We start from the raw sequence: 16979 nt of genomic DNA, 5'->3' as shown, positions 1-16979 counted from the left end.
ATACAGGATGTAACTCAGGATCAGTACAGGATAAGTAATGTATATGCACAGTGACTCCACCAGCAGAATAGTGAGTGCAGCTCTGGAGTATAATACAGGATGTAACTCAGGATCAGTACAGGATAAGTAATGTATATACACAGTGACTGCACAAGCAGAATAGTGAGTGCAGCTCTGGAGTATAATACAGGATGTAACTCAGGATCAGTACAGGATAAGTAATGTATGTGCACAGTAACTCCACCAGCAGAATAGTGTGTGCAGCTCTGGAGTATAATACAGGATGTAACTCAGGATCAGTACAGGATGAGTAAGGTATATACACAGTGACTGCACCAGCAGAATAGTGAGTACAGCTCTGGAGTAAAATACAGAATGTAACTCAGGATCAGTACAGGATAAGTAATGTAATGTATGTACACAGTGACTGCACCAGCAGAATAGTGAGTGCAGCTCTGGAGTATAATACAGGATGTAACTCAGGATCAGTACAGGATAAGTAATGTATATACACAGTGACTCAACCAGCAGAATAGTGAGTGCAGCTCTGGAGTATAATACAGGATGTAACTCAGGATCAGTACAGGATAAGTAATGTATATACACAGTGACTGCACCAGCAGAATAGTGAGTGCAGCTCTGGAGTATAATACAAACTGTAACAATATATATATATATATATATATATATATATAATTACTCTACATGCCTTTTAAGACTATGGTTTATCAAAGCTGGCCATACACTTATGCTGGTTACCCGTATAGCAGTCATATGAATGATTTTACTACCAACAGGCCACTCTAAACTGTCTGACCGGAGAGTCAATTTAAAAAAATATGACGTGAGAAAAATGGCTAGTGATTAACCAGTTTTGTCCGATCATGCCAAACGCATGTAGTTTTGGCCTACTCCTGGCCATTGTATAGGATCTATACACACTGTGATGGTGAAGCGTACATTAGTAAAGTGGACTAGCTCCAGTGTGATTACATCATTGTGCAGATTGTGTGATGTCATCACTGTTCTTTCCATTCCTACTTTTGAGGTGCCAGTGTGGTCTATGGGCCCACAGAAGTTAAAGGGAACCTGTCACCGGGATTTTGGGTATAGAGCTGAGGACATGGGTTGCTAGATGGCCGCTAACACATCCGCAATACCCAGTCCCCATAGCTCTGTGTGCTTTTATTGTGTAAAAAAAATGATTTGATACATATGCAAATTAACCTGAGACGAGTCCTGTAAGTGAGATGAGTCAGGGATAGGACTCTTCTCAGGTTAATTTGCATATGTATGAAATCGTTTTTTTTACACAATAAAAGCACACAGAGCTATGGGGACTGGGTATTGCGGATGTGCTAGCAGCCATCTAGCAACCCATGTCCCCAGCTCTATACACAAAATCCCGGTGACAGGTTCCCTTTAAAGTCTAGTAGCAATAGGTACACCACTGGGTGGGATTCAGCTGTAGGCATCCAACTATGTGAACGTTATTTAGACCTACGGAGACCTGACCTTCGAGGGGAACTCTACTTTTTGGGGTCACCCTGTTCTCATGGGTTACAGTTATCATTTGTAATAGGACAGTGTTTTTTGGAAGGGGCTCTCGCCATCTATTCGGATCTCAGTGGCAGTGATGCAAGGCATTCTGGGCCTTCATTTGAAAAACAACCAATTCGCCAAAACTAGTGGTGCAGCTTTGTATTAACAGTCATTTTTTTTTTATAAAACTATAATATTAAAACATGCATGTTCACTTATGTACCATTTATAGTAGGATGTAAAAGTAATAAACCAATATTTTATATGAATATTTCCCGATTTGTAGCTGGGATGCATTAGCTACCATTATATACTGTATGTATGTGTTTTACGGTTATGGTTTTTTTACTGCCATGCTCTACAGAGCTTCCATTGCATTTAAATAGGTTTTCCAGGGTTTATCATATTGATAGCCTGTCCGCAGGATACTTCATGAATATGAGATCAGAGGGGGTCCATTTCCCCCTACCCCTGCTGATCGGCTATTTGAGGAAGGGTCTCCGATGAGCGCCGTGGCCTCCTCGCAGCTCACCAAGCACAGCGCCGTACATTGTATAGTGGCCGTGCTTGGAATCGCAGCTCAGCCCCGTTCACTTGAATAGGACTGAGCTACGCCTAGGCCACGTGACCGATGAGCGTGACATCCTGAGGATAGGCCATCAATATTAAAATCCCGGAAAACCCATTTAAAGTGTCCATACCTAGAAGAGGTATGTTGGATGAACCTGACAATTTTGGTGGAACCTGATAGGTACAATATGGGGGTGCTTTGACTCATCCCTGATGGCAGAGACATCAGGGTAAAGAAGGATTGGACATGCTGGATTTCAACATGGTTGATCATTTAATCCTGTGGGAGTTAAGCTGTGGTGTCTGGCAGCAGTTTTTTCCCCTCTCCCCATTGATCACACATGCATACTTGGCTCAGGAGTCGGGAGGAATGCTTGTTAGGGTGAAATGTACTGTATGGGCATGTTTATTTCAGTGCAAAGCAGGAGGGGAGCTACATAGAAAGGAGTAGGGAGCAAAGCAGGGGCTATGCGTCTGTGGGAAGACTGGGTGACTCTGTAACTAAGTGACGGCTTGAAAGCTATTAGGCTCCATTCCCACGTCCACAATTGTGCTCCGCATCTGTTCCGCAATTTTGCGTAATAGGTGCTGTCCGCATCCGCATTTCCGGAGCGTGCCGCTGATCTTCCGGTCCGTGGCTCCGGAAAAAAATTGAACATGGCATTTCTATGGGGGTGCCGGCCGGGTGTATTGCGGATCCGCAATACACTACGGACGTGTGAATGGAGCCTTATACTGTAATTTAGCTACTTTGTAGGCCCCGCTACAAGGCTGACATCAGGGGGAAATGCATTGGGTTATAAACCAGAAGCAGCTTTAGATATCACATTTATTAGCTAAAAGCGGTAATGGACGTAATATAAGTTCGTATGGTGAATATTAGAGTAGGCCTCCATAATACAGCCTGCCCTGTCTGCACAGTTTTTGAATATTACAATATTTTTCCCCCAAAACTTGCTGATTTAGCTTATTTCAGTTCATAAAACGTAGTATGAAAAAAAAGTTATAAAAGAAAATAAATCTATCAAAAATTCTCAAAAACATTCAGTTAACAAAAATAAAATAAAAAATGCAGAATCAGTCCTTATATTATTCTGATTTTTAGCAGAGTTAAACGGGTTATCCAACCCCTAAAATGCCACCCCATACACCCGGGCCCCTTACTTACCTTGCTCCCTGGCACCTGTGTCGCTTCTCATACTGGCATGGCCGCTGCTGCATGTCCACGTTGCATGGATGAAACCATCCAGCATCGGGGGGTGCCAACAACAGCCTGCGATGGGAACGGGTCTGTCACCCGCGATGCTAGGGAGGCTCGTTCCCGTTGCGGCCTGCTACTGACTGCCACCCCACCCCGCTGCCCGACGCTGGATGTATTCATCCACTCTAAAGGAAGATGCAGCGGCGGCTGTGTGGGCGTCAGAAGCGACGCTGGTGCCGGGGAGCCGAGTACATACAACCTCGGTGAGGGGCCCGGGCGTATGGATAACCCCTTTAAAGAGGTTACTCAAGACTAACACAGACCTCCCAGAGTGGCCGGTCTATGGTGGAGATCATACTTACCTTACCTTACTTTTCATAGCTCCCAGGCTGAAATCAACATCTGTCGACAGGGGGACTCGTGACCGCCACATGCTCCTTGCGTCACATGACCAGTAGGACGGCCTGGGCAGCGGTTAAGTGTCCCCCCCTGTCGACGGATGTTGATTTCAGCTCTGCAGGGAGAGGAAGAACCAGTCTGGGAACGACAGAGACCAAACCCAGCGGCAGGAGCCAGGTAAGTATGATCTTCTCCGCTGGTCGGCCACTTTGGGAGGTCTGTGTTAGTCTTGGATGACCCCTTTAATTGGTATTCTATGGGTTACTGTATTTTTAAAACTGCAGAAAGCTTGCCTGCAATGGAACTATAACTCCCATCATTTCTTTCCTGCACCCTCCATCACTGCATCTCATTAATTGCCCAAATGATGTTTCCGCAGGTGGTTGCACTGGGAGAGGTGGCGGATGGCTCTGTGGTCACCGTCATGGCGGGGAATGATGAAAACTATTCTGCCGAACTCAGGAATGCTTCTGCCGTCATGAAGAATCAAGTGGCGAGGTTTAACGACCTGAGATTTGTGGGCAGGAGCGGAAGAGGTAGGTTCTCAGATGACTGGTGGCTACACCCTCTTTTTATGTTTCTTGTAGGTTCCTGCAGTCCATCTCTATAGACACATAACATTATACAGGTTCCTCACTGATGAAATATCTCTCTCCATCCCCCATGTAATAATTCTGAAGCATCTATTCCTCTGACTGTATGTCATGCCATTTATTTATTATTCCTACTAGAAATTCTGAGTGAATTGGCAGCAGTTTGCATTGAAGGTCCAGATGGGTTTTCCCAACTAGGGAGGTGTCCCTGCCCTGTCTGAAGCACTGATTAGGCACACCCCAGACTGATAACACCCATGTGGACCTTCTTTGCAAACTGTTTGTAATTCATTCATAACTTCTAGCAGGAATAATAAAGGAACGGCACATCATAGAGCCATAAGAATAGATGCTCCAGAATTGTTGTTACATGGGGAATGCAAGTAGTTACTAAAACAGACATGTCAGGAGCGGTGACAGCTCCTCTTTAACTTGCAGCCATGAACCATTTACTATCACATTACTATTATATTGTAAGGTCTTGTGGCGGATGTCAAAAATGTGAAAAGAGTTTTTTAATATCTCATTTCTAAGCTGAGATACGATCTCCCGAAGTTACAGGCCCAAAGCCTGTCCTAGATTCCTGTCAGGATTAGCATTGCCATGGAGATTCTGATAAAACCTCTCAGTAGGGTAGCCTTAGGATTCGGGCCTGTAACTTCAAGTAATCATATTTCAGCCTATAAGTCATATATAAAAAAAACTGTTTTCCCATTTATATTGAGCATTGTAAGCCCTCGTTTTGTTTCCTTCAGGTCTCCTCTAAGTAGGGGGCATTTTACAAATTTAACTGTACAGTGACATGCTGATACTTGAGGACCTATGGCAACGAAAGAGGGACACTTTGGGAACTAAGGGTAACGCTGGGGACTTGAACTATTGAACTATTCCTTATGTCATAGTTGCCAAAGGACAGCCTAAAAATGGCCAGAAAATGCCCACAGACCACCCACTTTGAGGTAAATTTCTACAAACCCCGCCCCTTTCTTGGCAAAATTGCAGTCAGCTCCGCCCCTTCCTGCCCATTTCCCAGGACTGGTTGGGAACTAAGCCATATACAGTGCATACTTTGGGTTGGTAAAATGGGGGCATCTAAAACCCCGTCCCTGGTAACGCCCCCCGAATCTAGCAGGAAATGCCCTGAAAATCAGGGACTTTCCCTGAAAATTTGGGACAGTTTGCAACTATGCAGGTAGAGGGGGGGGGGGGGGGGGTGTTGCCCTTAACTGACTCATTGGAGCAGGTTTATGAATATTGTCCAAAAGAAAAACTGCCTCTGTTGCCCGTAGCAACCAATCACAGTGCAGCTTTTATCTTTCATATAAATGAAAATTGTGCCGTGATTTGTTGCTATGGGCAACAGATACTGTTTTTCTTATAGTCAGTTTCATAAATAACCCCCCTCCCCCATCCCCGTTGTCTAAAAAAACTGAAATTTGATGACTTAAAGGGAGTGTCTCATCAGAAATTGATCCTGTTTAAATCAAGTTTTTATGTTAACATAAATTAATTTTTTTTATGGTAACATTTTAAATAATTTTGGGTGATGTCATTTTTAATTTTCCATGTCTCTGTTTAAAAAAAAAAATATTGAAATCCCCCCCCCTCCCACTGAGCCTCATTAATACCCTGATACTTCCTGTTCTGTGGACATCACCTCTTCTCAGCAGTCATCTCATTATCATCACCTACAGAGTTACAATGACAGGTAACACCTAGAGATAGATAACACAGAATTCACTGCTCACAATTGGTCATGGTTACAACTTATCTTCTCCCCCTCCCTGCTAAATGACCTCTGCACAAGTGACAGAGCATGCCCACAACATTCTCCCATAGAAGTCAGTGAGCTGTCTACTGTCCATTGTGCCTGTGGTCCATGTGACTGCTGTAAAACATGTCTCCAGGAGGTCCGCCGGGCACTTTTATAGCCTCTAACTTGCAGGATTGGGAAGGCCAGTCTCCTTATCCTCTCTGCTCGGACCTTGACTGCATTTATTAATGGGAAGCAGACATTTGTAGACTGCTCAGAAATATTTGCAGCTCAGATGTCTCGGTCAGGATAGTTTTTCCTGTCCTGTGACCACTCATGGGGCATTATATTGGGGCATGTTGGACAACCCCATGATGAGTAGGTAGATACCCGTATCTAAATAACGTCCTATGAAGTCCCACTGACAATACTATCACAGAGGCTTAGATACATCGGGTTCCCTGGAAATTTATTTTTAACTAAATCCTTAGGATGGAGAATGTAGTGCTGTGTGATTCTCTCGTAGGGTATCACACACAACAGGCTTAGACACAATGGCTGAGCAGACAGTATCACACATGATAGGCTTAGATACAGTGGCTGAGCAGACAGTATCACACACAACAGGCTTAGACACAATGGCTGAGCAGACAGTATCACACACAACAGGCTTAGACACAATGGCTGAGCAGACAGTATCACACATGATAGGCTTAGATACAGTGGCTGAGCAGACAGTATCGCACATGATAGGCTTAGATACAGTGGCTGAGCAGACAGTATCACACATGATAGGCTTAGATACAATGGCTGAGCAGACAGTATCATACATGACAGGCTTAGATACAGTGGCTGAGCAGACAGTATCACACATGATAGGCTTAGATACAATGGCTGAGCAGACAGTATCGCACATGGCAGGCTTAGATACAATGGCTGAGAAGACAGTATCGCACATGATAGGCTTAGATACAATGGCTGAGCAGACAGTATCACACATAATAGGCTTAGATACAATGGCTGAGCAGACAGTATCACACATGACAGGCTTAGATACAGTGGCTGAGCAGACAGTATCACACACAACAGGCTTAGATACAGTGGCTGAGCAGACAGTATCACACATGACAGGCTTAGATACAGTGGCTGAGCAGACAGTATCGCACATGATAGGCTTAGATACAATGGCTGAGCAGACAGTATCGCACATGACAGGCTTAGATACAGTGGCTGAGCAGACAGTATCACACACAACAGGCTTAGATACAGTGGCTGAGCAGACAGTATCACACATGACAGGCTTAGATACAGTGGCTGAGCAGACAGTATTGCACATGATGTTCCTAGATACAGCAGCTAAGCAGACAGTATCACATGACAGGCTTAGCTACAGCGGCTCAACATACAGTATCACACATGACATGCTTAGATACATCAGCTCATTAGACAGTATCACTCATTATATTTATAGATACACCAGCCAAGCAGACAGTATTGCATATGATAGGCTTAGATACTGCAAATCACAAATGATAAGCTTAGATACACAGCGCAGCAGAGAGTATCACACATGATAGTCTTAGTTAGAAACATAGAATGTGTCGGCAGATAAGAACCATTTGGCCCATCTAGTCTGCCCAATATACTGAATACTATGGATAGCCCCTGGCCCTATCTTATATGAAGGATGGCCTTATGGCTATCCCATGCATGCTTAAACTCCTCCACTGTATTTGCAGCTACCACTTCTGCAGGAAGGCTATTCCATGCATCCACTACCCTCTCAGTAAAGTAATACTTCCTGATATTACTTTTAAACCTTTGCCCCTCTAATTTAAAACTATGTCCTCTTGTAGCAGTTTTTCTTCTTTTAAATATTCTCTCCTCTTTTACCGAGTTGATTCCCTTTATGTATTTAGCAGTTTCTATCATATCCCCTCTGTCTCATCTTTCTTCCAAGCTATACATGTTAAGGTCCTTTAATCTTTCCTGGTAAGTTTTATCCTGCAATCCATGTACCAGTTTAGTAGCTCTTCTCTGAACTCTCTCCAAAGTATCAATATCCTTCTGGAGATATGGTCTCCAGTACTGAGCACAATACTCCAAATGAGGTCTCACTAGTGCTCTGTAGAGCGGCATGAGCGCCTCCCTCTTTCTACTAGTAATGCCTCTCCCTATACACCCAAGCATTCTGCTAGCATTTCCTACTGCTCTGTGACATTGTCTGCCTACCTTTAAGTCTTCTGAAATAATGACCCCTAAATCCCTTTCCTCAGATACTGAGGTTAGGACTGTATCACTGATTTTATATTCTGCTCTTGGGTTTTTACGCCCCAGGTGCATTATCTTGCACTTATCAACATTAAATTTTAGTTGCCAGATTTTTGACCATTCCTCTAGTTTTCCTAAATCCTTTTCCATTTGGTGTATTCCTCCAGGAACATCAACCCTGTTACAAATCTTTGTGTCATCAGCAAAAAGACACACCTTACCATTGAGGCCTTCTGCAATTTCGCTGATAAAGATATTAAACAATATGGGTCCAGAACAGATCCCTGAGGTACCCCACTGGTAACAAGACCTTGGTCTGAATATACTACATTGACTACAACCCTCTGTTGTCTGTCCCTCAGCCACTGCCTAATCTATTCAACAATATGGGAGTCCAAGCCCAAAGACTGCAATTTATTGATAAGCCTTCTATGTGGGACAGTATCAGCCACTGCCTAATCTATTCAACAATATGGGAGTCCAAGCCCAAAGACTGCAATTTATTGATAAGCCTTCTATGTGGGACAGTATCAAAAGCCTTACTGAAGTCTAGATAAGCGAGGTCTACTGCACCTCCGCCATCTATTATTTTTGTCACCCACTATTGATGTCAGGCTTACTGGCCTATAGTTGCCCGATTCCTTCCTACTACCTTTCTTGTGAATGGGCACAACATTTGCTAATTTCCAATCTTTTGGGACGACTCCTGTTGCCTGTGATTGGTTAAATAAATCTGTTAATGGTTTTGCTAGATCACCGCTAAGCTCTTTTAATAGCTTTGGGTGTATCCCATCAGCCCTCTGTGACTTATTTGTATTAATTTTAGACAGCTGACTTAGAACCTCTTCCTCTGTAAAGACACATGCATCAAAAGATTCATTAGTCTTCTTTCCTAACTGAGGTCCTTCTCCTTCATTTTCCTTTGTAAAAACTGGACAGAAGTATTCATTGAGGCAGTCAGCTAGTTCTTTATCTTCTTCCATATACCTTCCTTCTTTTGTTTTTAATTTGGTAATTCCTTGTTTTAGTTTCCTTTTTTCATTTATGTATCTGAAGAATGTCTTATCGTCTTTTTTCCCTGACTGAGCTAATTTCTCTTCTGCCTGTGCTTTAGAAGCTCTTATAGCTTGTTTGGCCTCTCTCTGCCTAATCTTATATATTTGCCTGTCATCCGCATCCTTTTTTTTTTTTTTTATAATTCCTAAATGCTATCTTTTTGTTTTTAATGATTTTGGCCACTTCTGCTGAGTACCACAGTGGTCTCTTCCTTTTTTTGCTTTTACTTAGAAGCCTAATTCAATAGTGCCACTATTACGTAGTCCCATTTCTACTGGACTCCAATGAAACTGTTCCTAATCTAATTTTAGAAAAGTCAGTTTTTCTAAAATCTAAAACTTTTGTTTTTGTGTGGTGTGACTCAGTCACTGTACTTATAGTAAACCACACTGACTGGTGATCACTAGATCCCAAGCTTTCCCCTACAGTAATATCAGATACCAAATTCCCATTTGTGAATACTAAATCTAAAATGGCCTTCTTCCGGGTTGGCTCCTCCACTACTTGCTGTAGAGATAATCCCAGTAGGGAATTTAGAATATCTGTACTCCTGGCAGAACTAGCTATTTTGGTTTTCCAGTTTACATCACGAAGATTAAAGTCTCCCATAATGATAACTTCCCCCTTCAATGTCATTTTAGCTATTTCCTCAACTAGTAGTTATACAGCTTAGCGTCCAGTATCCAATATGACAGGCTTAGATACAGCGGCTCAGCAGACAGTACCACGTATGACAGGTACACCAGCTCATTAGACAGCATCACACATGAAAATCTTAGATACTAAGCAGACAGTATCACACATAATAGGCTTAGATACTGTGACTCAGCAGACAGTATCACATATGATAGGATTATTTCTAGTGCCTCAGCAAATATCACACAAGAATGGCTTAGATACATCAGTTTAACATATGACTGGCTTAGATAGACCAGTTCAGTAAACAGTGTCACACAAGATAGGATTAGATACACAGCTCAGCAGAATGCCACACATTGGTCTAAGACACATAGCTCTTCAAGCGATACCACATACAGGTCCTTCTCAAAAAATTAGCATATTGTGATAAAGTTCATTATTTTCTGTAATGTACTGATAAACATTAGACTTTCATATATTTTAGATTCATTACACACAACTGAAGTAGTTCAAGCCTTTTATTGTTTTAATATTGATGATTTTGGCATACAGCTCATGAAAACCCAAATTTCCTATCTAAAAAAATTAGCATATTTCATCCGACCAATAAAAGAAAAGTGTTTTTAATACAAAAAAAAGTCAACCTTCAAATAATTATGTTCAGTTGTGCACTCAATACTTGGTCGGGAATCCTTTTGCAGAAATGACTTCTTCAATGCGGCGTGGCATGGAGGCAATCAGCCTGTGGCACTGCTGAGGTGTTATGGAGACCCAGGATGCTTCGATAGCGGCCTTAAGCTCATCCAGAGTGTTGGGTCTTGCGTCTCTCAACTTTCTCTTCCCAATATCCCACAGATTCTCTATGGGGTTCAGGTCAGGAGAGTTGGCAGGCCAATTGAGCACAGTAATACCATGGTCAGTAAACCATTTACCAGTGGTTTTGGCACTGTGAGCAGGTGCCAGGTCGTGCTGAAAAATGAAATCTTCATCTCCATAAAGGTTTTCAGCAGATGGAAGCATAAAGTGCTCCAAAATCTCCTGATAGCTAGCTGCATTGACCCTGCCCTTGATAAAACACAGTGGACCAACACCAGCAGCTGACATGGCACCCCAGACCCTCACTGACTGTGGGTACTTGACACTGGACTTCAGGCATTTTGGCATTTCCCTCTCCCCAGTCTTCCTCCAGACTCTGATTTCCGAATGACATGCAAAATTTGCTTTCATCCGAAAAAAGTACTTTGGACCACTGAGCAACAGACCAGTGCTGCTTCTCTGTAGCCCAGGTCAGGCGCTTCGGCCGCTGTTTCTGGGGAATGCGGCACCTGTAGCCCATTTCCTGCACACACCTGTACACGGTGTCTCTGGATGTTTCTACTCCAGACTCAGTCCACTGCTTCCGCAGGTCCCCCAAGGTCTGGAATCGGTCCTTCTCCACAATCTTCCTCAGGGTCCGGTCACCTCTTCTCGTTGTGCAGCGTTTTCTGCCACACTTTTTCCTTCCCACAGACTTCCCACTGAGGTGCCTTGATACAGCACTCTGGGAACAGCCTATTCGTTCAGAAATGTCTTTCTGTGTCTTACCCTCTTGCTTGAGGGTGTCAATGATGGCCTACTGGACAGCAGTCAGGTCGGCAGTCTGACCCATGATTGCGGTTTGGAGTAATGAACCAGGCTGGGAGTTTTTAAAAGCCTCAGGAATCTTTTGCAGGTGTTTAGAGTTAATTAGTTGATTCAGATGATTAGGTTAATAGCTCGTTTAGAGAACCTTTTCATGATATGCTAATTTTTTTAGATAGGAATTTTGGGTTTTCATGAGCTGTATGCCAAAATCATCAATATTAAAACAATAAAAGGCTTGAACTACTTCAGTTGGTGTGTAATGAATCTAAAATATATGAAAGTCTAATGTTTATCAGTACATTACAGAAAATGATGAACTTTATCACAATATGCTAATTTTTTGAGAAGGACCTGTATAGGTCTTAGATACACAGCTCGGCAGACAGTACCACGCATGCTAAGCTTAGATACACAGCCCAGCATGCAGTACCATGCATGATAGGCTTAGATACACCACCTCAGCATCACACTCGGCAATCCCAGGAAATTATGACATGCAGTAATATTACACAGTGCTGCATGGTTCTCGGAGGATGTACCACACATGACAAGCTTAGATACACCAGCTATGCCGGGCGTATTACACATGGTAGGTTTTGATACTTAGACTCAGAGGAGAGTGTCGCCTGTGATCGGCTTAGATACGTCATTTTATTAGACAGCATTACACACGTTAGGTTTAGATGCAGCAGAGGTATCTTGCGCGATAAGCTTAGATACATGGTCTTAGCAGCAGGCTGTAGTGATCGGCTGAAGTGGCTCTTACTAGACTGACACTTCCCCGTCCCGTATGACGCCGCCGTGACCTATGGAAGTTATAAGGCGCAGGGAATCCGCTCTCCGTGCCAGAACGGCCGAGGCCAAGTTAACCCAGTGACTTAGAAGAAAAACAAAGGATGTTCTCCCCGATACCAGATAGACCCGGGGCTTTGGCTGCGTCCCAAGATGTCATTTCGATATGGAAGAAGGAGGGGAAAGGGGCAGACGTAGCTGCTGGCTGGGGTTTCACGCATGGCGGATGAAGAAAGCCTCTTTTGATGGGGAGCAATTATGTCCAAACAGAAGTGACCCCCCTCCCCTCCTCCATTCTTATGATCTCACATGGCTTTGAAGCAGGCAGGAGTTTGCAGAAGACGGGAGATGCTCCTGCGTCTGGGGACGGAGATATGGGCCCGTGCTTGTCCTCTTCTACTTCACTGCACTTCTTACACTGGGGACTCCAGATCCTCTCCTCTTCTGACATTGTTTGTGATTCACGGAACAGACAAGAAATTCTGATATTAAGGCCTCCTGCACACTACCGTATCCGTTTTGTGGTCAGCAAATCACGGATCCACAAAATACGGATGCGGATTGCGTGCATCCCACAATTTTCGCAGGACCCACTGTAAAAAAAAAGCGGACAAAAATAGGACAATTTATATAATCTGTCGCTCAGCCGAACAGAAGCAGCAAGCACATGGAGGACATCCGTGTGCTGTCCGTTTTTTTTTGTTTTTTTTTAGCGCGATCCGCAGAAATGCAGATCGGATAAGGACCAAAAATACTGGGGTGTGCATGACTCCTAAAGTCAATTTTTATTGCATTGCACCGGATCGTCAGATTTTCTGGGTTATGGGATGGTCATAGAAAAGCACCTAAAAGTCACTTGTACGAATAGAGATTGTACGAATAGAATATGTGTCTGGGATTGTAGAATACAGATGTAGTTATGTATAGCTGCGGTCCTATGAGGGGTCAAAAGAGAAAGCTGTTCTCTGGGCCATTTTGGGCTCTGAGGGAGGGTTGTCAGTGACCTTTCCTGATACGGGGGAGAAGAGGAAGGTGGTCCACCTAGCAGATCTGGGCTAGACAGTCTGAAACTGCCTCTGCATTTGGCTGTGAACCGAGTAGGGAACACCCCGTACGGATTTTACTTCGGGGCAGTCATCACAGTATATGTAGGAAACGTGTTATAACTCTGCTATATAAATGAAGCAGAAAGAAAAATTTAAATGCTAACGCATTTCGAGCTATGATGATCAATTTGGACCTTGTGATCCGTTCTTCCGTCATCGGTCTCATGTTCCTGCTGCTCCTGTCATCCCTCCACGCACGATCATATGACTGTGGCAGCCCATGTCTGATCACAGCAGTGTCATCCCTATGAATAAAGAGTTCACTGCTGCAGCCACCTAATACTCGGACCATGATGTCAGGGTGCACGAAGGGACCGCAGGAGCGGCCGGGGATCCACGCTGGAGGAATGGAGGAGAATGGCTAAGGTAAGTATACTGCACAGTGTGATATAGATGTTTCTGAAGTCCTTTTATTGTAGCATGAGTCTAGTCTACCAGTACAGAGTGTTGAAGCCCGAAACGCGTGGATTCTTCTTATTATAGTGCTGTAGACTGACACTAGACTCACCAGGAACAGAAGCATCCCCATAGATCAGTTAGGCTCTGATGACGGTTTGTTGAGTCACTGTTTCCCACCCCCATCTTCCTCTCGTAAAACAGTTTGCAGAAGTCTCTCTCACAGGAAAAACCGCCATATATTTAACAGATTACAACCGTCAGGCCTCCTGGCGCGCTGTCCCTCGCTGACATGTAGCCAAATGCTTGTTGTTATGAAGCTGAGGGATCCCAGCTTATTGTCAGGCTGGACTTCCCATCATGCAAGCAAATAAATGACGAGTGGAGGACGCACGGCTGCGCTATGTCAGAAAATTTACTGACAGTAGAAATCCGTAATGGCGTTGTAACCCATTGGAGGAAAGACTCATTGCTTGACCCTACAGAGGGCACCATTAAGGCGTATTCCATCATTCCCCAACCACTGAAAACCACACTAGTCTAAGAGATACCCCTATCTAGTGGATTATGTTTGGTTACGGTAATACCCCTTTAAGGGGTGTCCCATATGGATGACCCCCTCCCTATGCAAAGGTGTATATGGACCGGTGGCGCTGACTTCAAGGATACCGACCAGTGTATATATAAAAATGACGCTCTTTTATTGTTGCAATTATAATTCTTACTGGTCGTACTGGTCTCGTCGTCAGATGCTGCAACATCTAGAGCATGTGGCATCTGATGAAGGAACCGGTACGGTCCAAAACGCGTTATAATTGCAGCAATAAAAGAGTGTCAGTTCTGTGGGGATTCCGTAGACGGTTCCAGACCCATTCAACTTGAAAACACTGTAATAGGCCACATGCCCGCGACCGTGCGTCCGACCCACTTTTTTTTTTGTGGATCTCACACTGACCCATTTATTTCTATGGGTCTGCGGAAAAACGGACAGTTCACGGATGTCAAATTCATATGTCTGTCCCTGAAACTATAGAACGTGTCCTATTCTTGTCCGTTTTCTGGACGACAATACATTTCTATAAACAGGAGTGAGAAAAATGCGGATTGCACACGGAAGGTATCTGTATTTCATGGATCCGCGCTTTGCAGACCAAAAAACGGATACAGATGTGTAAGTGTAGCCTAATGAGGAGACTCACACCTGATGACTGTGTAGCCAATGGTAAAGTAGAGCTTTATTTAAAGGGGTATTCCGACTTCAAAGATGCCCGTGCCCGGTGGGCCGCCCCCTTCATGTGTGCTGTTATAGTGGACTATGTGAACGATCAGCTGATTCCTCTCCATTCTCCATTGCAGGAAAGAGCTTCACGTTGACCATTACAGTCTTTACCAATCCACCTCAAGTCGCCACCTACCACAGAGCCATCAAAGTGACAGTGGACGGACCGAGGGAACCAAGACGTAAGTCCCATATCAGAATACTGTCATTCTCGTGTGATACAATTCCAGTGATTACCTCTGCTTGTTAATGCTTCGATTGCTCACCATTGTCAAGATCTCTGCTTGCAATCAGTGAATGGAGTCATGTATGTTTACATTCAGACCTGTGGAAACCACTTCTGCTCATACATCTAAGGCTGGCCATAGACATTAGATAGCTGTCGGCTATGGGGCCCCCATACACACGCTTGCACAGCCGAGTATGCATGTACACTGAATAAGGAGTTGACAGGAACGTTGTAAGGTCTCCATTAGATGGTCAGCCGGTCCATCTGAAGTGTTAAATGAGTTAAAGGGGTATTCCCATCTCAGACAATGGGGGCATACGTTAGGGACCTGCACCTATGTCGAGAACGGAGCAGGGAAGGTGGTTTCCCTTGGTCCGGCCACCACCAAGCGCTCTCCCCATAGAAGTGAATGGGAGCGCACCACGCTTGCGCGGCCACCGCTCCCATTCATTTCTATGGAGCCGATGGAAATAGCCGAGCCAGCGTAGAAATGAATGGTGGGCATCCGCGCATGTGCCGTGCGACCTCCGGGACTTTGCCGGCTATGTTTACGAGATAGGTGCAGAGGTGGGACCCGCACCCATCAGACAATCCTAGCAATATGCCCCCAATGTCTGAAATGGGAATACCCCTTTAAATGCAGCAGCACGAAGGTCTACATAAACAAGAATCATTCCATTCACCGACAGCAATTAGAGATCTTGAAAAAAGATCTTGAAATGTGCAGATCTCTTCATTAGGCAGTTAATAATGAAGGAATACGAGATCAGAAAAAATAGTCAGCTTTTTTTTTCTTCCCAGGAGACAGCGCCACTCTGGTGTTTAGGCAGTGTCTGGTATTGCAGCCATTAGCTGGAATGTTACAGACCATGATCAGGAGTGGCGGTGTTTCTGGGAAAGAAAGCAGACCATTTTATAAACTCCTTTTGACAATCCCTGTTTATTAGAAGTTTCCCTTAACGATAGGCCGATCACAGGCAATCAAATGTAATCTGTGTTCAGTTTCCCTGCAGCGCCACCACAGGAGAAGTGAAGTATTACACGGTGCTCCTTAAAACCAATGATCTGTCTGTGTAACGGTTGGACATGCGGGATCCTCCACTCTCTAATCCAGCTAATAGATGAGGGTCCTGAACAGAGGACATGCCTCTATCAGCTTTTCAGAACCAGACAAGCCCCCTAAAGGGAGCCTGTCACCAGAAAATGCTGTGTAGGGCTAGCGCAGCTGAATATAATGATACCTTTCACTTAGCGATCTGTTGACTTTTTAAAAAAATATGATATGCAAATGAGCAGCAAAGTGCACCGAGGGTGGAGCCAAGCCTCTCTGTGCACCCTTGCTACTCCTGCTTCTTCTGCAAGCCCAGGTGAGATGACTATCTAGGAACCTGGAGAGAGAGGGGCTGTCAGGGGGGAGCAGGAGCAGCAAGGGTGCACAGAGTGGCTTGGGCCCGCCCTCGGTGCACCTAACTGTTCATTTGCATATGGATTACAATGTTTTATTCTCCAGAGCGAAGCAGTGGATCGCTA

General features: G+C 44.3%; 1 protein-coding gene across 2 annotated transcripts in view; it reads left to right on the top strand.

Moving 5' to 3' along the window:
• Window positions 1–16979, top strand: part of RUNX2 (RUNX family transcription factor 2) — a 71869-nt gene that overhangs the window by 13181 nt on the left and 41709 nt on the right. For both annotated transcript variants that reach the window (XM_044289771.1, XM_044289770.1), the window contains exons 2-3: window positions 4092–4248; window positions 15298–15402. In XM_044289771.1, the coding sequence (XP_044145706.1) occupies window positions 4092–4248; window positions 15298–15402 (262 nt within the window). The remainder of the gene's footprint in view (window positions 1–4091; window positions 4249–15297; window positions 15403–16979) is intronic.

The sequence above is a fragment of the Bufo gargarizans genome, chromosome 4 (assembly GCF_014858855.1).
Source record: "Bufo gargarizans isolate SCDJY-AF-19 chromosome 4, ASM1485885v1, whole genome shotgun sequence".
NCBI lineage: Eukaryota > Metazoa > Chordata > Amphibia > Anura > Bufonidae > Bufo > Bufo gargarizans.
Note: the sequence above shows the minus strand (reverse complement) of the source record. Positions and strands in the feature narration are given on the sequence as shown.